The 24,283-nt window shown below is 35.2% G+C and overlaps 1 protein-coding gene across 1 annotated transcript in view; it reads right to left on the bottom strand.

Annotated features, from left to right (window-relative positions):
- The window catches only part of ATM (ATM serine/threonine kinase), a 115,994-nt gene that overhangs the window by 40,394 nt on the left and 51,317 nt on the right, over positions 1 to 24,283 (bottom strand). The window contains exons 31-41 of the mRNA XM_070490340.1: positions 21,692 to 21,866; positions 20,965 to 21,129; positions 20,034 to 20,166; positions 17,894 to 17,989; positions 15,166 to 15,337; positions 12,233 to 12,374; positions 11,004 to 11,180; positions 9,120 to 9,297; positions 6,274 to 6,361; positions 4,110 to 4,265; positions 771 to 858 (exon numbers count right to left, since the gene is read on the bottom strand). Of these exons, the coding sequence (XP_070346441.1) occupies positions 771 to 858; positions 4,110 to 4,265; positions 6,274 to 6,361; positions 9,120 to 9,297; positions 11,004 to 11,180; positions 12,233 to 12,374; positions 15,166 to 15,337; positions 17,894 to 17,989; positions 20,034 to 20,166; positions 20,965 to 21,129; positions 21,692 to 21,866 (1,570 nt within the window). The remainder of the gene's footprint in view (positions 1 to 770; positions 859 to 4,109; positions 4,266 to 6,273; positions 6,362 to 9,119; positions 9,298 to 11,003; positions 11,181 to 12,232; positions 12,375 to 15,165; positions 15,338 to 17,893; positions 17,990 to 20,033; positions 20,167 to 20,964; positions 21,130 to 21,691; positions 21,867 to 24,283) is intronic.

The following is a 24,283-nucleotide window of genomic DNA, read 5'->3' on the forward strand; positions in this document are numbered from 1 at the left end:
ATAAATTTTCTGAGAAAAAGCTGATGAAAAACAAAACATAGGAAGAAGGATTGGTCTTGGATAGGAGGAGAAACTGTTTGTTTCCTTTAACAAAAGGAAAGGTTACAACGGGAGGAGATGCAGGGAGATTTCTGTTTGATAGTGGGTTGTGGTAGGACTTCCTATTTGTCCCCTGTTTTCTCCAGGAAGTAGGAGGCAAGCTGAAAGCAAAAGCAGATAAGATCAGAGGTTTAAGTGTGGAGGAGAAGTTGAAATGGTCATTTTAGAGGAATGAGTTGACCAAACAAATTCAGTAAGAATACCAGACAGTACTGTGGGCCAATTTAAGAGTAGATATCAAGAAATTTATAGAAGAAGCAATCTGCTCTGAGATGTGACATAACAATAAACAAGTAAACAAATAAATACATAATTATAAATTATAGGTGTGATAAAGAAAGGGAACAGGGAATTGTGGCAGAAAATATATGGTATAAATTCACCCTATGAAATAGGTGGTTTTACTTCTGTCTTTCAGGTAAAGGAACTCACAGTTGGAAAGGTTAAGTAACCTGCGGAAGACTATACAATTTAGAAGAGTCAGGATCAGAACTCATGTTTCTTTACCCTAAGGCCTAAGCTTCAAACCATGAATGTATATATATGATGCTCAGTTCAAAAAGTCACTTCAGTTTGAAAACCAAATGACACATATATAGTTTCTATAACAAAATAATAATCCAAAGTATAAAATAAATATTATCACAAATAATCGAGTCTATAATATTTACCTGTAAACTTATTCCACTTTCTTCTTTACTTTTTTCACTCAAACTAGAAATAGTTGTACTTTGGCTCCCTTCTTCAAATGTAAGACTTCTGTTTGTCACAAGAGTACTTCTTTTAATGAGAATACACTATTTTGAAGCTTGTTAATGTATATACTATAGACTTTGCCAGAAAAAAACCAACAAAGGTCACAAATAAAACATAATAAACTATTTATACTTTAAAACATAATACCATTTAGGCCTAGAATGGAAAAGAAATTTGTGAATTTTAATGATTTGAATGAGAATTACATTTTAATGACAATATTTTATATATGGGAAGGCTATATGCCAAAGTATGCTGATTTAGAGACAAGCCTGTTTAAAAATAGAGCAGATGTCCCCTTATTCAGTTAGTAAAAGTTCTGTCAGTGGTTTTACCTGAAGTTCAATCTCATTAATAATTATAGGCACACAAATTAAGACAACACTGAGACATTACTTAATGTCTGATAAATTGGCAAAAATTAAGAAGTCTGATAATATTAAATGTTGAGAAGGAAAAGGATCAGGAGCATCCACCTATACCCAAGATTATAAAACTAATAAGTGACAGTCAAGATTAGAACTGAGATTTGTCTACGCCAAGGCCTTATGATATTCAGTCCTATATGATATTACGAAATTCAGTATAATTTTAATACTAAAATCAGGCCAGCTATTACAGTATCTATGGCAATAATAATCCAATGTATAAAATAAAACTATCCTAAGTGATAGTGCCTCTACTGTTTACCTATAAACTTTTCCAGTTTCTTCTTTCCTTTTTTCACTCCAACTAGAAATAGTTGTGCTTTGGCTCCCTTCTTCAAACATAAGGCTTCCTACTGATCCACTTCCTCATGAACTACATTTCTGAGAAGTATGCAAATTGTATAACCACTTTAAAAAACAATTTGGCACTATGGTATAAGGTTGAAAATTGCATACCCTGCGACTCAGTAATTCGACACTAAGATATATATCATTAACAGGGGAAAGGGTAATAAATGAATCATGGTATAGTCTGCCACTGCTACATTATGTGGCAATAACAAATTAATATACCGCAGCAACAAACAACATAGGTAAATCTTACAAAAATATTGAGTGAAGAAACAAGTTGTAGAAAAGTACACATATAATTTCTTATAAAGCTCAAAAATAACAGAAACTAAACTTTATTTATGGGTTCATACCCATATGATAAAAATGTCATCCAAAGGAATGATAAACTCAAAACACAACATAACATTCACCTCTTGGAGGGAGCACAGAAAGAGGGGATAGATGAGACCATTGATTGACATAATGATACTGACAACATTCTATTTTGCTTTATAATCTTCATATGTAGATATTATATATATTTTCCTTATTGGCAAGTCATACAGAAAAAAGGTTAGTTTTTAGAGGAGAAATTTGGAAAGTAGTAAAGATAGTATTAGAGGTTATTTCTTTGTAAGTCTAAGGCTGTAATTCATTCAGGCAAAAAACCTAGTTGCCAGGACTTCTGTCAGGCAATGCCTTAGGTATCAGGAATACTAAAATGACAGACTGTGAACTACCACCCGTTGTCTAATCCTGTTTGAAGGAGTTTTGACTTCCTTCTAAAAAAATATGGACACTAACTTTGAAATCTCATACTTTCTCACAAGCAAGTTAACACATAAAACAAAACTTTAAATATATTCCTGAATACCTAGTTTGAGGAATTTTGCTATTAAATAAATCGGATAGAGAACTGAAGAGAGCAATTAATTTTTCTGACTTAACAGTGTTTGTAAACTGTTAATCTGTATTTTGCTTTCAATTATACTTTTCCTGATCACTTTAGATTTACAAAGTCAAAGAAAACTAGCATTCTCTACCCTCTATACACCTTATCTCTCTGTTTACCCTCTCTTTCCCATAAGGTACTTGGGAAAAAAAATCAAAATCAGACTGTAGAGCAAACAGCAAGCCCTATTTGTCAAGGACTTTTCCCTACAGTTAACCAAAATAAAATCTAGACACTCCTTTTTGTTAAATAAGCAATTCTGCAAAACTTTTCCACATTCTATATCATCACCTATCCTCAAATTAAAGGTGCTTTAATTTACAGTCATAGAAGAACTCAGTTATTCACTCCTAATTATTAAAAAATACCACTTCGTTCCAATCCATGGAACGAAGATAACGAAGCACTTTCAGATTATAATTACTACTACCAAGTACGCAAGCCCTGACTCAAATTTTTGACTCTAAGAATACGCAACAATCAATTTCTTACTCATTTACATACTTAACGGGCAACATACTTGTCTTCATACAAAGTCTACAGTGATCGTGAACGTATCACTGGCATATTATACACATGATTTACATGTTGTAGATTTTTAACTGTTTTCAACTGAAAAGTAGAAATTAAATACCAACCCAGAGAGTTAAGAAATCAGTCCAAGTCTACCAAGTTAATTATTTTTGGACTATGATCTGAATTCTGGTTCCTGGTTTTCCACAGTCTAAACACCACACTGTTTCCAACTTAATAACAATCCAAAGTAGAAATTATAAGCAGCAAGAATGAGAAATCTCTCAACATAATACATCTTCACCATTTCAATTTTGTAATATGAGTAATTTTGTGGTGAGAAAGTGAGGCTAACTATAAAAATAAACACCAGGCTATTTCAAATGAATAAAGATTTGAGGAGGGCAGTTGGGGTGATAAAGTGTGTATTTTTTACCCTTCAACTTTCTTGGCTGGTTTTTGTTCTTTGCTATGATCTACAACTATCCTTATCAGATTCTTATGAGAGTTCTAACTCAAAGGAAAAGTAAATTAAAGTAGTAGAAACACAAGTAGACAGCAAAGTAATGAAAGTGATTTAGTCACAGAGAGAAATCAGTTATATTACTCTATAGTCAACAAGTAGAATGGATGTTGAATAAGCTGAGGGGTTCGTGGTAAATCTAATTTAACTGAAATCAGGGAATCACTCAACCATTTGAAAAATATTTATTGAACCCTTTATTAAGTTCCCAATGCGAGCAGCTATGGAGAATACAGAGAAAAAGAAGTATGGTCTCTGTCTTCCAAGAGCTTGCTATCTGTATAATTTTTACCATTCTTAAGTAATAAACACCTCTATTTACTTCAGAGCAGAATTATTTCTTTTAAAAAAATTCACTATTAGTTCGCTGTATTTAAAAGCTAGAAAATTTCTATCTAAAATGTCTTTTAAATGGGGGAATGGGAGAAAACAAATCTTTAATAAACACCTTAATTGAAACAACGTCAACATCAATTTTAAAACCCACAACTTCTCCATTCATTACCTTTTCTCTTGATCCTCCATGCTTTTCTTGTCTGCGTAGATTTCAGCATAGAGCAATGCTGTAAAGTGAGCAGCACAAGACTGAGCTACCTTGGCAACTTCAAGATAATTCAACTCCAGCCAGAAGGCATCATCAAAAACTGTTCCTGAGGAAGGTCTAAAGAAAAATTTTAAATGAAGTCATGTCCATTCCTTTAACTTCAATATCAAAAGGAAAGTATGTTGAGATAGAATACAATGGTAGCAAGTGATACTTAAAAAGAAAGTTAAAGTCAAATAACCAAAAACGACATTTCCTCAATATATAGCTATTAAATTTCTTAGATAACATGACTGAACAGCCTTATTTGTCACTCTTTTTGGATCACACATCCCTTATAGAATCTGACGAAAGCTATGGACCATCATCCCATACAAATTTGGGGTTCATACCTGTTTTCCACCAAGGGATCCATGGACCAAAGGCTAAGAATAGGCTGGCCAGAATTGCTAATAACACATACAAAAATCGTTTTAAATGGTCAATTTAATGAGAACTTTGTTTTCTCTAAACACTATTTACATGTCTTTCCTATTGCAGTTCATTTTCTCCTTAGTTTATTGCCTAGGTTATTTGGTAAAAGTCTTCCACTGTGGTAATAGAAGGTCAGAACTGGAAGGGACCATAGATATTATCTTTCTCAAAACTAATGTCAAAGAGATGTGACAAGGTTAAGAGCACCAGTTTTAGAGTAGGACACAGCTAGGCTCAAATACAGCTGGATCACCTACTACAAGCTGTATGATTTTCAGCAACTTAACTTCTTAAGCCTCAGTTTCTTCCTCTATAAAACCTGGATACAACATATTCCTTAGACAGTAGTTGCAATGATTAAATAATGCTTATTAAGCTGATGAATAAAGTGCCCAGCACATAGCCAATATTTAATTGTAGCTATTCTGAGGAACCTGAAGTTCAGAGAACCTTGATTCAGAGATCACAAAGCTTCTGAGTACCAGACTTAGACTTGAACTCAGGTCCTACCCTTTGTTCCATGTTCTATTCATATTTTCTCAAGGAATCTTCTTTAAGGTCTTGTTCTGAATGAAAACTGAATATTAAGAATTTTTACCTTCTTTAAGGCCTGCCAATCTCAACAACATTCTACCCCTATGACAAGCCTGAAATGAATGATTCAAAGGTGAAACTGCTTCCAAATACCAAGAAAAAACGTGCTTCCAGCTATAGGTAAAGCTTCTTACAGGCTTTCTCAGAAGAGGATCTGGTACAAAATGATGAGGTGACTCAGTAACTTTCTAACCAGAAACAAAGACACTGAAAGGCCTAACACTTTTTTTTCTAAGAGTGGGCAGAATAGTATGAGGGGTTACAGAAGAATTAATATTTAGGATGTAAATGTATTTGGGTTAAACAGTTTTGCACTTTTTTCCCACCTCTCCCTCTCATTCTTTACCAAGCACTGCCACCATCACCATACACACTCATGAGATATCAGTTCCTATATACTCAAGTTATAGGCCTACTACATTATCTCTTCAAAGTTCTGGTCAACTCTGGAGCAGTACAGATCAGTCAGATCACCCACTCTAGCAATACCTGCACTCACTATCAAAAATCTCATGAGAAATAATAGGAGCAAAGACACCACACTGTAAAACAATTGACCAGAATCAAGAAAACTAGCACAGCCACAGCGCAGTATTGCTAAATAGAATCACAGATTTTGAGGACCATGGTACATAGTAAAGAAACATATCTTATAACGTAAAGGAGACTTTTCCATAACTCTAATTTATTCTATGAGCTAAAAGTAAACAGAAAAGTTAAAAGAGGGGTAATGCAACTAAAAGTAGCCTGGAAAATCACTTACTCCTTTCCAATCACTTTGTAGATGAAATAAACTAAAGCCCCAAAAGGTTGCATGATTTAGCAAAGATAACTCTGTAACTAGTACAGTTGGGACTAGAATTCAGAGTTCCTGATACGGATTTAACCAAAGTGCCACCTTGAATATGGATTATTACAAGGAGATATAAGCATCACACAAATTAAATATAGTACCTTGCAGCAGCCTCACCTAAAATAATCATGTTAAAATTCAGCCAGCAGTAAAAAGTTACACTTCTAAATCCCCAAACTCAAGAAGCAATATTCATTGTATTACCTCTTTTGTCTCCTCATGTAGTCCACAATAGCAAGCATTGTTCTTTGTGATTTTTTATCCAAACAGCCTCGGAAAATGTGCTCTGACTCTGACAAACAAACAAAGATATCTCCTCTCAGTCTCAGGTAGACTTGCTTAAGCACTTTCTTCCTTCTGTTTGTATGTCTGTCTCCCTCTACAATATAAGGTTCTGGTTGGCAGTATCTAGCACAAAATTGACTCTTAATAAATATGAACTGATAAATGGAAATCAATGACTTTCCTTCTCCTTTAAAAGAAATTATGCTTAATAAAGCTGAGAATTTAATTGTAACTTATGTTTTATTTCTGAATGGGACTAATTCATTGCCTCAATAAATATTTATCTGGGATCTTTTATGTGCTAGGTGCTCAGTATACAACCATGAATAAGACAGACTCTTTCTGACCACACAGAACTCACTGACCGGCCCGACAGACTCTTAACACAGCATGCTAAGTGCTATAACAGTGAAAGTTTAGAAAACTGTAGAGGCATATGGAAAGGAACCTAATCTGAATGAGAAAAGTTTCACAGAAAAAGTGCCATCTGAAAGCAGAGTAACTGTCAGGAGAAAAGGAAAGGATAGTGCTCTAGGCAACAGGAGCACTATCTGAGATGGCTGGAACAAGAAAGAACTTGGAGAATTTACTGAAAGAATTTCAATTGTATCGAACCACAGAGCTGGAAAGCAGTAAGGATGCATGCTAGGGACAGAAAGAAATAGACGGATTGTTATTTATAACAGAGAATTGGCAAGATTTGATAACTGGATGAGACATGAGAAAGAAGTTTCTGGCTTGGGCTATTGAATGCCATTCAGTGAAGAGGCACGCATAAGAGAAGCAGGCCAAGGGAAGGGGATGAAGATAAGTTTACCTTTGGACAGCTGAGTTTGAGATGCACATGGGACATTCAAGTGAAGGCAGTGAGAGTTACAGACATCAGAAAAGAGAAACCATCGAATTTGATAGAAATCTATACTTACTTTCCTTTCAATAACAGAATTTTACATGTGAAGTTTACATTTTCACTTAAGGCAATAAAAATATTGGCATTACACAGACATAATTTAGAACTGGCTGCTTTTACCTTTGAATGGTTGTAGCATAAATAAATATATACAAATGATAAACGTGAAAAAAGTCTTTGTATGTTCGTGAACACAAATTGTCAGCTTATCATACGCAGTGACTATATTAAACTTGGTAGGTAATAAAATTGTTTTTAAACTACTTTAAATTACATAATATTTAAAGCTTAAATGCTTACTGGTAACTGTGAATCATTTATACTTATATTTCCCAAATTAAGAACAGGAAATACAGTCTAAATAGTCTGCAAAGTCTCTATGAGAATTTTTATTTTAGGAATTTCATTTCAATGTTCTAAAGAAAATTCATTTAAGTATATTCTGGAGTATCTGCATGACCAACTTATAATCTAGTAGGACCACAGGATGGCCATCCATATCCATGTCTACAATTATATTATTTCAAATAGTAGATGTGTGATTGTTGTTAGCCAATAGAAAAGAACCACATAAAACAGAGCAAAGTGAAATCTAAATGACATCACAGTCATGTCAAATAAAGGTTGTAGTAGTAAAAGTAAAAGAAACAATTGGGAGAATCGAGTATCACGACCTATGCCAAGATGCTTGGAACCACAGTTAAAGTTAAAAAGAGCAATTTATAGTTGTGGCAAAATATCACATTAAATCAATACTTTTCTTAGAAATTTAACAGTCAAAGTACAGTAAGTCAATTTGTACTTAATTTCATGATTTCACATAAAATACATGAATAATATATATTAAAGACAATAAGTTAAAATTACAGATCTGTACATTTTTTTCTTTTTTAAATCTAGATTTGAAAAATTAATCCAAATGAACCCTCAACTATGCATATATGTATTATGTGCCCCCAATTCCTGGTGGAATTTCTCCTGCTATAAGCTCTTGACAGGGGAAATACTTCTTAAAGCACAGAAGAAAAGAGGGTTATAAGAGTAAATAAAGGATAATCCAGTTTTTGTTTTAAAAAACTGGAAAGATATACACCAAATGTTAACTGCAGTTATCCTAGATCATAGGGTTATGGGTAATTTAATTTTTAAATTTATGCTAATTCTTCTATATTTTCCACAATAAATATATTTTGTAATTAAAAAGGCTGCTGTTAACCAGGGGGCCAGCCTGGTAGCCTAGAGGTTAAGTTTTCGCACTCTGCTTCGGTGGCCTGGGGTTTGCAGGTTCGGATCCTGGATGCAGACCCAGCACTGCTCATCAAGCCACACTGTGGTGGCATCCCACATAAGATAGAGGAAGACTGGCACAGATGTTAGCTCAGGGCCAATCTTCCTCACCAAAAAAAAAAAAAAAAAAAAAAGGAGTGGGTCAGAGCTCTACTATGAAAATTCCATCCTATCTCCAACACAGTACCTTATAATAATATTTGGCTGTATTTATTTGTCTGCTTTTTCCATTGCTAGAATGTAAGGTGTATCTTGTTCACATCCATTTTGCCAGTGCCAAGAATAGTGGTTGACATATACCGAATGCTCAATTAGTCAATTAGTTGCTTCACTATTAATAGTCAAAATTTACTGAGGGACAACTTGTGCATAATACATTAGGTGCTTTACATACATTATCTCATTGAAAACTTGCTACAACACTTACCTCCATTCTATAGATGAGTAAATAGGTGTTTAGAGGTTACGGAATTAAGCCTATAAAGCTCCTTGAAGTGATTCAAACAAATTTATCTTTCTCGAGAACTCAGAAGTTAACAATATAAATGCTAGAAAGTTAATGGAATACCTGAATCCAAATTTGCAGGGGTCGTGGATCGACTTGTTTGTGAAGAATGTCTGAAACAGTTAGTAAAAAATCCCTGAATGTGTGTAGAAAGCAGATTTCTCCATGATTCATTTGTATCTTGGAGTAAAATATCATGAATCAAGTATGGAAGCACAGTCTGACAAAAGTCAGTTTTCACCTAGAATATACAAACAGATCTAGTCAACAGTTTGAATTAATATATTGTACTTAAGTTTTTCATTCTGTTACTGATATAGTAAACTTTAAAATAAATGATGGATGAATCTGTCATGAACCCAATGTACTGCTAAAAAAACAAACAAAAAACATGGCTGCCACGTAGTGTTAAAAAAAAATCAAACTAACCTAGAATATCTGTATCAAACATATGTGTTAATTACACTATTGTTTATTTCCAGTCTAGGCTATTTGCATATAATGAAATAGGATACTGTTTATAAATGAAATGATGATGTCACTACTCTAAATAAAATTTCATAGTTGAAAAGTGTTAATAATAACTAACAGTTTTTTAGTTTGATATAAGGGAAAACTGGGATCAAAGTTTAAAGGAAAAGCTGAAAATTTGATTTTTGCACTTTCTACACTCAGTGAAGAGCAATACTCTTCACTGTCACATTAAACACTATAACAGTTATGTGAAAATATTTTTTTAATAAACTCCAATTTCTGGGTATAAAATTTGGGTACTTATTTGTGGTATACTCCAAAGTGTAGAAAAGTGCTTTAACAGTGGTACATTAAAACAGTAGTCAACCTTATTTTTGCCAAGATACCGTCTTCATATATTCATCACATAACACACACATAAGATAGATTGTAGATTACCAATTGCACCCTTTTCTCTTTTTAAACTAAAGACAAACCAAAAGCTCTTGGAAATAGAGAATTTAAGGAACTAGGTACTGGGAGGTATACATATGCATATTTGGAATATTTTACCTTCTGGCCCAAAGTGAGAACTTTACAAAAATCTTAGGTTTGTTCACTAATGAGAAATGAGCCATGTGTGTGCCCAGGGTACCACTCTGCTAACCTGGTACAAGCACAATGTAGTATTGCAGACAGTGTGATGATTTATTCGCTATCAATACTTTTTCCATAGAAACAGGGCTGCTTTCTAATTTTTCAGTGAGGACACTTTACAAAATACTCACTTGTTGACCAGTTATTTGATATTGGTAGATGTTTGACCTAGTGAGATATTTTGTTTTCACGTTTCCACTGAATCATGCTTGACAGCACTATAAACTGCGTTAGCTTTTAAAGTCTTAGAGCATCATGCGTTGTGCTGTTTTGGATGACGTATTTGATAAAAGCATATGAACTTTTTGTTTGATTTGGTAGGTACCTTCACTCTCTATTGAAATAAATAGTACTGTAACTTCAAAAATGAAAAAGCAATGCTAACTGCTACCCTCCCTCTCTTTCTCACTCAAGAAAGCATATCAGGGAAAGTAAATGACAATGACCTCATTAGAAGAAGTAAACAAAAACAGTTTTAAAGCATTCAGTTAACATAAATAATTTACAATCATCAGTATTATAACTATTATTAGTAACAAATTATTCAAGGCATCCCTTAGAACTCATCCAGTATGTAGCTACCCCACATCTGAAACCTACTGCATCCCGTTATGGCTAAATAAAGATGACCTGTATGATGGATTCCCAACAGCCGAGTATAGCTGATGTGGCATGAAAAAGATGTGCAGTATCAGCACCCTTTTTAGATATATAGGCCATAAACATGTACACAGAAGCCAAACGGAATGGGACAAGCAAATAAAACTATTAAGAGAAAGATCAAATGAAAAAAGCAGAGGCAGAAAGGAATTAAGTCAGACTAATTAATCTTCTTACTTCACACATTGGCTTCAATAACTGAAGAATTTCACTTTTTGTGCCTCCACTATCCAAAACAGCACAAGTCAGTGTCTTTATCCAAATGTCATGATTTTTACTTTGAGGAATCCACAGGCTTGTATCATCCAGGCCTTCTAAAGGGTTTTCTTTGTCAATTCTGGGTACTTCTAAAAACTAGAAAGTGATCAAAGAATGTAAAAATAAAGTAATTAGAAATACATTTTTCTTTTCCTATGCAAAACAAATACCGAGCTGTAAACAAATCTGTTTCCAAATAAGACTAGATAAAACTAAATCGGGAGGCAAAGGTTACCTTTTAAAATTAAAATACATTTATGTCTATACCAGAGTGGTATGGTAACAAATTACTGGTCTAGACAGGAGGAAGCTTGAGCGCTCCTCTCAGCCCACTAGTGGTATATTACATGAATCACAAACTCTCTGCCTCATCTACAAACCCAGTCCAATTCTACCACCCAGAATTGATTTCAGGATGAAACGAAATTTTAAAACTTGAAAACTATAGCGTTTTACAGGTTATACTACTAGTTTTATTAAGTTTATATTACCAGTAACTTCACTAATACCAAAATTATATTTATGATACATTAAAAGCACAACTTCAATGATGGGTATATGCCCTGAAATTACATTGGTGAAAACTCAACTGCGTATTTCTCAGTTGCTTTATGAAAAGAAAACATTAAAGAGCAATGCTTATGCTAAAGGAGAAGCAAGAGTTCCTAAATATCCTTCATAGAGTACTTTCAGTGGAACCTTGCTATGATATCAACATGGAAAAACGGATAAATCTATAGGTCATATTGAAGTCTTATATTTCACTAGGGGGTTGTTGATACTTTAACTTGCTATGGAAATAAACACTTGCTTTTTGATCACAATACCTATAAACCACACCCAGGGTCAATGGCTTTCATGAGATTGAGGTAAGGGTTTTTCTACACCTAATAAAAAAGGCCTGTCATTAAGAACTCCTATCGGCCAAATCAACCATCATTTCTTCAGGCTATCTACCTCAGCTTTTCCACACTGCCATAATTAAAAATATAAACTCTTTGAATTCAAGAAGTACAGTTAGAATTATTTCTAAGAAAGGTTAAATGTTGGCATAATACTATTTAAACAATTTGATATATATCATCCACAGCAAAGAGAACTGTTCTAGATATTGTGGGTATTCAATAAACATTTATTATTTGAGAGACCTTTTTTCTCGATGTTCTAAAAGGGTGTAGATAGATCAGCATGGGGTCAGTTGTCTTCTTATAAATCTCCCAGAAACTATGTCCAGTCTTTGTGGCTAAAATGTTTTTCAAACAGGTAACAGCAGCTGATCGCACTTTGACACTGAAAAACACATATAATTCAAATGCCTATAAAATCTATCAACTGTTAATCCTGATGAAAGTTAAGCAACATCCAATGAAAAAATTAAAATCTAAAATTTATATTAGGAAAGAAATCTATTTAACAGAAAATGTTTATATTTACTAGGAAATTTTATACCTATAAAATTCTATAACATCAAACCCAAAATTTTCAAAGGATTTTTAATATTCCTTCAGTAAACTGGAATTACTAATCACTGCAAGAGCAGTTCCCTTCATTCGGAAAAATAAAGTTTTTATTATGACTACTATAAATTAAAAGTATTCATAAAAGAAATACTTGGAAGTAACAATGACGAACAAAAATCAGTAATGAGATAACAGAATACAAATTCATCTGAGAAAATAATATTTTGATAGTATCGTCTCTGAGAGAGACAAATAATTTGGGGTAAGGCTGAACAGCATTTCCTGCCAAATGATAAAATTATTGTCTAGAACAATAATTTTAAATAAACAGTAAGTAGGCACTCATTCTGACAAGAACCTAGTTGAGAATCGTTAAGAAGGCATCTAAAATCTTTAACAAAAAATTGAAGGTCTTTTTCTTTGGCAAAAAATCAGGAAAAGGAAAGCTGCAAAACAAGAGTACTGAAAATATGACAGCTTACCAAAAATACCACAATGCCTGACACTGTAAATGGTGATGAGCTATCAAGCAAATGCTTAATTCCTTTTAGGTTTCTCAATTTAAGACACAGGGGCATAAACTTCAACCCTGGATTCATCCTTTATTCCTCTCTCTTTCCCTTACTTCTCCATATCCAATTCATCAGCAAGTCTTGGTTCTACGGTAAAACAATATCCTGGTTCCACCTATGTTTCATCTCACTTCCATTACTGCCACACCAATCCAAGTCACCATCATTTCTCCTCTGGATTACTGTAACAGTTTCACAATTGTGCTTCCTGTTTCCACTTTTGCCCATCACAATCCACTTGGCATATAAAAGCCAGAGTAAAAATGTAAGCTGCATCATGACACTACTTTGCTTAAAGCTCCATGGCTTCCGTATATATTTCAAATAAAATCCAAATTTCTTAATCAGAATTAGTCCTACCTTCCTAATTTCATTTCATACCATCTTCCTTCAAACCAGGCTTCTTTCTTTTCCTCAAAAACACCAGCTTATTTCCATTCTAGCTAATCTGTGTCTCGAATGCATTATCCTTAACCATCTTACAGCTGATCCTGATCACTCAGATCAGCTATATGATACTTCCTCAGCCTTCCATGACCAGCTATTCCAGGAATTCCTTGGTCAACAGCCCCTTTGTAGACCTGAGGCCTCGTAAACATGCAAGGATTTTTTTCCTCTTGCAATAACGATAGGGGAAAATATTGTACCTGTTTCCTATCGTTCTTAAGTTTAAGCCACACTAATATCTCTGTGTACCTTTTTCAGAAAAACCAATTGCAAATTACTGTGTAACAAATGAAACATTTAATGTTTGCAAGTTTTCTGTGGAAAATCTCTTCAAAAACTGTGCCAGATATACTTTGAAATACATTTAAAAAATGAGATGGAAAGGATGGCTAGATGTGATAAAGCAAGGATAGTAGTAAAATATTAATGGTAGAATCTAGGTGGTGAGTATATGGGTGTTTACTGTAAAATTCTTCCAACTTTACTCTATGTTTGAAAATTTTTATAATAAAATGTTGGGAAATAAACCATGACAGCCTTTTCATTGTAACAATAACAACAAAAGAAAGATACACGTCCATTAAATCAACAATGAAAACATAGCAGGTAGACATTATTACCAATCATTTATTCCCCAAGAGAAGAGAGGAGGGGTTTGCAGGAAAACAGACACAAAACACCTGTTTACCTTAAAAGATACCTAGCTGTGGGCAAAAATCCTTTGAACCCACTCTCCCAAAATAGTGGTGATGAGTGCTCAAATATACCAAAAATAAATGGACAGATAGATAAATTGGGGGCGGGGGGGGGGGGAAGCAAAAGTAATCTCATAACCAGAAACCCGAAATCATGATATCTGTTATGACTTTGTTTTGCATAGAGAATAGGTGGGCAAAAGAAAACCCTGTCTGATTAGCTTAAGACTTTTGGAGTTATGAAATTTCTCCTCTATGACTTTCTTTTTTTCTTTTTCAAGGAAGATTAGCCCTGAGCTAACTACTGCCAGTCTTCCTCTTTTTGCTGAGGAAGCCTGGCCCTGAGCTAATATCTGTGCCCATCTTCCCCTACTTTATACATGGGACGCCTACCACAGCATGGTGTGCCAAGCAGTGCCATGTCCACACCCGGGATCTGAACCGGCAAACTCCGGTTAATGGGTGAACTTAACCACTGCGCCACCAGGCCGGCCCCTCTATGACTTATTTTAAAAGGACCAAAATGGTCTAGCTGAGAGGAGAGTGGCACCTCTGATTCTGACAAGTGCCCAAAACACCCCCTTTACATTCCCCTATCTTACTGTTCTGTGTAGAACCACCTGGTCATTTTCTTAGCCTAGTCTACTCTCACTAGAATTTAACACAGCCCTTGTCTAGCATTTTCATCATTGAATCAAGTGCCAGGAACACAGCCAGGTTTCAGTGATTATGTGAATTAATAAAAATACAACAGTTTTCATTAAAGTACTTGAGATTTAAGAAAAGTATGGCAACTTAAAGGTGAAAGCTGTAGTTACTGTAAATGTTAATTTACGTGAAGTATCATTCTCCTTGAAAGTCAGACTAAGTGCGTGCTATCTGATAGAAAGTATCATTAAATACTCACCAATCTTCTACCAGTGTATCATTCAGGTAGGTCAACATTATGAAGGTCCACTGAAGTTCTTTATCTTCAAATAACTCGAGGGCCTTGGTATAAGATGTATCTTTACTATGCTGTACAGCTATGGTAGAGAAATCTATAGGACCCAGTTCTCCCAAGCAGCTTCCAACAGCCTCTACATAGAGAAATTCCATTTCAGTAGAGTTACAGCTAAAAGAGCATACCTAAAACAGAAAACTTCTAATTTCAAAAATATAATGCTGTTTTGTCATTCTTCAGGTTCTCAAAGATTCTGAATAGACTGAAGAAGCTGCAAATTACTGTATCATTTCCTTTACATATCATACATGTAGGCAACAGACATTTTCCCCTATAAAATCATATTCAGGAGATAGATTAACTAGTAACAGAATGTAGATATTAAGAATGTAGATATTAAGGATGAAAGTCTAAACATAGCCACTGTATGGGAGTATCAACAGACTTCTAAACTGTTAATAATTTTTTGAGATATAATTACATAAAGTCCAGACATCTTACACACACCAGTGAAAAATCACACACACATGGACATTTTCTTTCCACCTGTGTTATCACCACCCAGATGAAGACTAAATGTTTTCAGCATGCCAGAGGACTCCCTCATCCTCTTTCCCATTCATGGTGTAATTTATTAAAATACGTTCACAAATTCTTTGGTAGTCCTTCTTCCAAAAGGTGGAGCCTAATTCTAATTTCCCTTCTCCTTGAGTGTGGGCTGTACTTAGTGACTTTTTTTTTTTTTTAAGTGACTCACTTTTAACAAACAGAATGTGTACACTCATCCCTTGGTATCCGCAGGGGATTGGTTCCAGGACTCCTCCCACCAACCCTGGGGACACCAAAATCCATGGATGCTCATGTATATAAAATGGCACAGTATTTGCATATAACCTGCACACACCCTCTCGTATACTTTAAATCATCTCTAGATTACTTATAATACCTAATATAATCTAAATGCTATGTAAATAGTTGTTATACTATATTGTTTAGGAAATAATGACAAGAAAAAAAAGTCTGTACATGTTTAGTATAGACGCAACCATCGCAGGCCTTTTGATCTGTGGTTGGTTGAATCTGCACATGCAGAACCCGTGGATATGGAGGGCTGACTGTACAAGTCCTTCACCTCCTTGATTAAATTTCTCCCCAGGTATTTAATTCTCTTAAATGTTATTGTGACTAGAATGGAATTTCCTTTTCAGATTGTTCATTGCTGGTGTATAGAAACAACTGAATTTTATGTGTTGATCTTGTATCCTGCAACTTTGCTGAATGCATTTATTAGCTCTATAATAGCTTTCTTGTAGATTCTCTAGAATTTTCTATATAGAGTAGCATCATCTGTGACTAGAGATAGTTTTGCTTCCTCCTTTCCATTCTGGATGCTTTATATTTATTTTTCTTGTTCTATTACTCTGGCTAGAACTTCCAGTATAATGTTAAAGAGCAGTGGTGATAGTGGGCAACCTTGTCTCATTCCTGATCTGAGGAAGAAAGCTTTCTTTCACCATTAAGTATGGTATTAGCAGTGGGTACACACCACTAAAATTTTATGCTACACAGGAAAGCCACTTAAGGGCTCCTGCAACATATCAGTTTTGCCCCCAGAAGCAGTGGACAAAGGGGTATACTTCTTGGTCAAGGGAAACTTCTGGGGTGCTGGTAAGGTTTTGCTTCTTGGTCTGGGTGCTAGATGCACAGGTGTACTCTGTTTGTGAAAATTCTTCAGGTTATATTCTTATGCTCTGTATACTTTTCTGTATGCAAGATATATTTCAATAAAGAATTTACAAGAAAAGAAGTACCCTGGATACTAGGCTCCCAGTGAGAAGTTAACAAACAGTCCACTGAAAGATAGTAGAATCTGTGAAGCAATTCTTATTCCTCCCGTTTTTCTTATTTGAAGCAATGCTGTCATGACAACTTCAAGCTGACTTTAACAATATGATTCTTCCACCCTGTGGTTAACAAATCTATTTACGTTAGGTTATCCCCCAAATGGTGATAGGAAAGGACTTCAATGTGGGTTTTTTTTGTTTTTTTGAGGAAGATTAGCCCTGAGCTAACATCTGCCAATCCTCCTCTTTTTTCTGAGGAAGACTGGCCCTGAGCTAACATCCATGCCCATCTTCCTGTAGTTTATGTGTGGGACGCCTACCACAGCATGGTGTGCCAAGCGGTGCCATGTCCGCACCCGGGATCCAAACCAGCGAACCCTGGGCCGCCGAAGCGGAACGTGCGCACTTAATCGCTGCACCACCGGGCTGGCCCCTCAATGTGGTTTTAACATTTGAGTTTAATCTAGCCCACCAAGTCTTCAATTCTTATTTTTGTTACATGATAAAGATCTTAAGTAGGAATCGCTTAAAATATATTTATAAAAGGTACCAGACGTCAATTTATCTGCAACTTAATGCTACAAATAAGTATTTCTGACTTTCCTAAATATTTACAAGGCATTTTCAAATTAAGTTATGCATATGTGTAAATCACTAACTTTTCACTTAAATGAATGTCTATGAAAGGAGGGCTACTTTGGGATACTAGAACTAAACAGAAATACAACTTAGCTAGCATCTCACATTTACTCACTATCTCAAATGACAAACCTTTACTGATTTTGAAAATACTACAAAGATGACCACTCAAACATAAAAACTCACATTCATTCAGCCAAATAGTTTACCTAAAACTTCCCTTTCGCCAGTGTGGTTTATTGCCATCTTGGATAACTGCAACAAGCCGACAACCAACTTCACCATTATGCCACCTTGTGGGTTATCTAGGAGCAATTTTGAAAAAGTTAGCTAAACCATCATGGAGACAACACTTTTCTTTATGATATGCTTATATGTTAAATTATCTGATTAGAAAACTTTTCTAAAGTTTTTTAAAAAGGTTTTAAATCATGAGTAGCTCAAAAAATATGAAGTGAATGTATTTGAACTTCCTTAAGAAAGAGAACCACCAAGAAGTGATCAGCAACTTTTGGCAGACAGAGAGAAAAATGTTTTAACAAGTTGTTCACAGAAGTCAATACCTCAGCAAAACCACAAACAGAAACACAAGACTCATTCAACAGTAAGCTGGAAGGGACCTTGGGAGCATGGTTAGATTTTCAACCTCTAGCACTTAGTTTAGACCAGCACTGTCCAATAGAACTTTCTGCAATGACGCAAATGTTCTATAATCTGTGCTGTCTAATGAAAGTCACTAGCCACATGTTACTACTGAGAACTTGACATGTGCTAGTATAACAAAGAAACTGAATTTTAAAGTTTAACACATTTAAATTTACATAGCAACATACAGCTAGTGGCTGTACCAGACAAGGCAGATCTAGACCAATAAAATACACAGACATAAGAACAAGAGATAGAGGAGTTCCTACTTTATACATACAAACACACATCTCAGAACAAATGCAGTAGAATCTCTGAGCTCAGCCAGTCAAAACCAAAATTAGTTTTAAAAAGTACTGAAAATAAAAATAACACAACAGAAATATGAAACTAATGGGCACAAGATGATAATCAAAACATAAGGAGAAAAAGTTTCCCCCAAATGCAATACTATAGTAACCTAAACTCAAATCACATTAACATAAAAATAGATGTTTTGGGGCTGGCCCTGTGGCCCAGGGGTTAAAGTTCCGTGCGCTCTGCTTGAGTGGCCCGGGATCACAGGTTCGGATCCCAGGTGCAGACCTACTCCACTCATCAGTCATGGTGTGGAGGCATCCCACACACAAAATAGAGGAACATCGGCACAGATGTTAGCTTAGGGCTAATCTTCCTCAAGCCAAAAAAGTGCACATTTTCTTTTTTTTTTTTTTAAAGATTTTATTTTTTTCCTTTTTCTCCCCAAAGCCCCCCGGTACATAGTTGTGTATTCTTCGTTGTGGGTTCCTCTAGTTGTGGCATGTGGGACGCTGCCTCAGCGTGGTCTGACGAGCAGTGCCATGTCCGCGCCCAGGATTCGAACCGACGAAACACTGGGCCGCCTGCAGCGGAGCGCGCGAGCTTAACCACTCGGCCACGGGGCCAGCCCAAAAAGTGCACATTTTCTTAAGTAAAAAAAAAGCTAGAAACACATATGCATATACATGTATCTGTATATAAAAAACACACACACTGGGGCCAGTCCTGTGGCCAAGTGGTTAAGTTTTCGCACTCTGCTTCAGCAGCCTGGGGTTTCACCGGTTCAGATCCTGGGCACAGACATGGTACTGTTCATCAGGCCATGTTGAGGCAGCGTCCCACATGCCACAACTACAAGGACCCATAACTAAAAAAAAATATGCAACTATATACTGGGGGGATTTGTGGAGAAAAAGCAGAAAAAAAAGGAAGATTGACAATAGTTGTTAGCTCAGTTGCCAATCTTTAAAAGCAAACACATACACACACACATATACATACACAATACACATATACATATGCATATACATGGCTAAGAGGCTTAACACGAGACACATTTCTTTTATTTAAATAAGTTAGAGCAGTAGGCAGAAACAGATTATCTGGTATGCCTGGCTTTAAGGAATTAAAATCTTTCTTTTAGGCAGTAGGAAGTTTTAACGTTTTTTAAGCAGTAGAATAACACAATCATGTTTGGGTTTAGAGAAATCATTCTGGCAGAGGTGTAGAGGATGGATGAAAAAGAAGTTCAAGGTGAGGGAGAGACCATTTAGGAAGTCTTTTATGGTTAGATGAGAAATAAGAGTCTAAACTAAGTCTGTGGCAATTAAACCAAGAGCAAGAATTTATAAAACATTCTTTCAAAAAGAAATAGGTACAAATAACCCACATCATTAAAATTAGTACCCTGGGACGCTCTCATAAGATCCATCATCTGATCTTTATGTTGTTCCAGCTGTCTCCGAAGATCCTTCAATCCTTCAAGCCTTGTCAACGGAAGTGCATCATACTTACTTACTGAGAGAAAATGGTTAATTTCCTAAAAGAGAAAATTAGTTAAAAATGTAACTTGCTTTTGATATATTTTGGTTAAGTCTGTGAGATAAAACTTAAAAGAAACATTAAAAAGTGCCTTTTACAGATACTGACTCATATCACTATTACTACCAAACAAGGCAGAAATAAATTCTTCCATTTCAAATCCTATGTTTTAATTGTTTAAATTCTAATAGATTCTCTCATAACACAGTTAGATTTTAAGATTGCTATAGTTTGTTCAATTAAAGGGAAAAGCTTAAATTACTATTTATTTAGTACTGTAACTCTAGTTTTACATCTTAATATATTTATTTTCATGTTGATATACAGTTAAATGTAGACTATGATTTTAAAATTACAGGATTTATAAAGGAAAATATTACCTGAACATAATTTCAAAGTTTATAAAGGTTAGAAAGGATTAAAACTTGAAAAACTCTTTGAAAAGTTAAACATCATCTCTAATTCAAACATTAAATTGTCCCTCAACGGATCACAGTGTAATTCTGAGATATTACTGGATCTTTTACATATGAAAACTAAGCAATTTTATATCACATTTCTTCAATATTTAAATTTAGCTTCCTACCAAGAAATTTTGATACTCATACTTTTGCTGCAATGCAAGAGGATATGTTAACATTCACTTTTTTATTTGTTGAGAGAGTAAATCTCATGTTTTTTTAAATCACAATTTTAAAAAAAGATCCAACTTTTTATTTTTAGAGCATTAGACCTTTTCAAAAAGCACTACTGTCTATCCTAATACAAAATAGTAAGATAGTGGAATAATGATTACCTCCAAGAGTGAAAAAGGTCCTCCACTGTATTTGATTTTCTGCTGAGTAATACGCAAATCCTTAAAGACAACATGGTCAGGAAAAGGATCTAAAAGTTTAATTGTCATATAGAGGTTTTCATTATCCTTGTTATCTATCACTAAGTATTTCAACAAGTCCAATACCTAAACACAATTTAAAAAGAAAAAATCAAAAGGGGAGAAATGGTTTAATTATATTTTAAAGTAAAACAACCAAATGCACTGTAATAAATGATAAAAACTCTACTAACCTAGTTCAGATAAAATGTTCTAATTACTTCTAAGGTACCTAGCTATTACTGTTTCTGTGCTTTCAAATAATTCAAAAAATATGTAAGGTGCTGCTACAGGATGGGCACTGAGGTATAAAAAGTGCCAGTATTACTGAAACATTTTATATAAGCAATATCTCACACCCCATCATGGTGGTGTCAACTGCCATCCCTCGTTTTGACTACCTCTACACTTCAGCGTAAGTAAGAGAGAGAAACTATTATGTTATTTATTAGATCAAAATTACTAGGTGCTCTGTTATTAAATGATTACAAAGATTAATTTGTTGAGAATGTTTTTCCAACCAGTTTTCAATGAATATTTTCACTAAAATTACTAATTACACTAAGTAAACATAAAACACTCAGCTCCTTCCAAGAATACTTTATCAATATATTTCAAATACCATTTTGAAGATAATTTGGGAAATTACCTGCTTCTGAACCTCCATCTGATCGTCCACAAGGGGTATGAGTGTACCAACAATAACATGGAGGTGACTTTCTAAAGCATCCTTACAGTAAGTTACTGCTGTGTGGCAAACCTGGCTTAACAGGTCACAGCAAAGAGAGAAGCTGCGTAATGACACATCCCTGAAAGGAGAAGGCCTAACAGAGGAAAAAAACAGTAAGTTTTAGGAAACTCCTTTGATATAAGCTCATTCAAAAGTCATTTTTATTCAGCAGCTCTAATTCTGACATGGTTTGACATAAAAGTCGCTTTCATATCTAATTTCTTAGTGGTTTAAAAGACAAAAAGAAAAGTGACATCAGCAAATGACAGACTAGGCAGCTCCAAGCTTCCCTCCTGACAGAAACGTTGAAAAACAAGCGGAACTGTCAGAACTTTGTTATAACTCTGTAAAACAGTCAAAGATTTACAGCAATCAAACAAATGCTGAATCAAGAAAAAGGCAACTTAAAAATTGTAGAAAAGCTTTGTGGTAATTTTACTTGCACTAGCCCCACCCAATCCCCAGCTTGGCAGTAGTCATGAAAACTGCAGTCCCCATTCCCAGCTTGGCAGTAGTCATGAAAACTGCAGTCCCCATTCCCAATGTGGGATCCTGCTCCCTGGATCCAGAGGGAGCAGAGCAGACCTTATTCACAAATTACTGTGTATATTTGTTCTACACCTGTCTGGGAGCTACCTGAAGGACTGATATAAGGTGCTCAGCTTGTTTTGCCTAATTGGATCTCCCCCAGGCTGAAAAAGCTGTGAGCATTGCCAGGAAACACTGTATGACTGATCAACAACCCACAGCTGCCTGGGGCACAAGATTATTGTTGAGACACACAACAGACTGCTTAAAGCCTAGAATGAAACGTTGGGGAGAAAGAGAGTTTCCTGGGGAAATCAGAACATTCAATATCACCCACATATTTGGGGACTTTAGAAAGCTGTGCTCATGCCCAGGGTAGGATGCCTGCTCAAAAAATACCTGAGAAAACTGTAAGTTTTCACTTTGGGCTGATCCCTAAGCTCAGTGAAAGCCTGGCTAAGCACTGGAGAGTCCTTCACAGAGCCGATCTGCAAAGACTAGGAAAGATTCCCTCTCTCTCTCTCTCTCTCTGGCTCCTGCATTCAAGGAAATCTGTGTCAAATTGCTACCTGAACACAAGTTAAGGAACAGTCTTCAATGACCACACATGGTAAGGAATATACTGTCTGCAAAAACAGTTGAGTAAACTTATGAAAAAAATGGACTATTAGGGGCTGGCCTGGTGGCGTAGTGGTTAAGTTCACGCGCTCTGCTTTGGCAGCCCAGGGTTTGGCAGCCTAGAGTTCGCCAGTTCAGATCCTGGGCACAGACCTACACATTGCTCATCAAGCCATGCTGTGGCAGCATCTCACATAGAAGAACTAGAAGGACTTACAACTATGATATACAATTACATATTGGGGCTTTGGGAAGAGAAAAAAAAAAGGAAGATTGGCAACGGATAGCTTAGGATCAATCTTAAAAAAAAAAAAAGACTACTACAAAACACTTAAGAATAATTAACACCAATTTTTCTCAAACTCTTCCAAAAAACAGAATAGGAGGGAACACTTCCTAAGTCATTCGATGAGGCCAGCATTTCTGATACCGAATCCAGATAAAGACACCAAAGAAAAATTATAATATCCAATACCCCTTATGACTACAGACACAAAACTCCTCAACAAAATACTAGTAAACCAAATCTAACAGCATATTAAAAGGTTATACACCAAGAGCAAGTAAGATTTATCCCAGGAATGCAAGAGTAGGTCAATATAAGAAAATCAATCCATGTAACACACCACATTAATAGAATGAGGGAAAATACTACAGGATCACCTCAAAAGGCACAGAAAAGGTATTTGACAAAATCCACACTTTTCATGATAAAAATGCTCAGAAAACTATGAATAGACAGGAACTTCCTAAACATAATAAAGGTAATTTATGAAAAATCCACAGCTAACAACATAATCAATATTGAAAGACTGAAAGCTTTCCTACTAAGATCAGGAGTAAGACAAGGATATCCACTTTTACTTCTGCTATTCAACACTGTACTCAACTTTTAGTTAGAGCAATTAGACAAGAAAAAGAAATAAAAGGCATCCAAATCAGAAAGGAAGAAGTAAAACTACATTCATGGATGACATAATTATATATATATAGAAACTCCCAAAGAATCCACAAGAAATCTGCTAGTGGTAACAAACAAATTTAGCAAAGCTGCAGGTCATAAGATCAACACACAAAAATCAACTGTGTTTCTATACTCCAGCAATGACAATCTGAAAGAGAAATTAAGAAAGTAATCTCATCTACAATAGCATCTAAACGAATTAAATACCTAGGAATAAATTTAACCAAGGACGTAAAAGACTTGTACACTGAAAACTATAAAGCATGGATGAAAGAAATTAAAGAAGTCCAAATGAATGGAAAGACAGCCTGTATTCATGGACTGGAAAACAAATTGCTGAGATGTCACTACTATCTAAATTATCACATATTCAATGCAATCTCAATCAAAAATTCCAATAG

Source organism: Equus asinus, chromosome 20 (genome assembly GCF_041296235.1).
Source record: "Equus asinus isolate D_3611 breed Donkey chromosome 20, EquAss-T2T_v2, whole genome shotgun sequence".
Taxonomy (NCBI): Eukaryota; Metazoa; Chordata; class Mammalia; order Perissodactyla; family Equidae; genus Equus; species Equus asinus.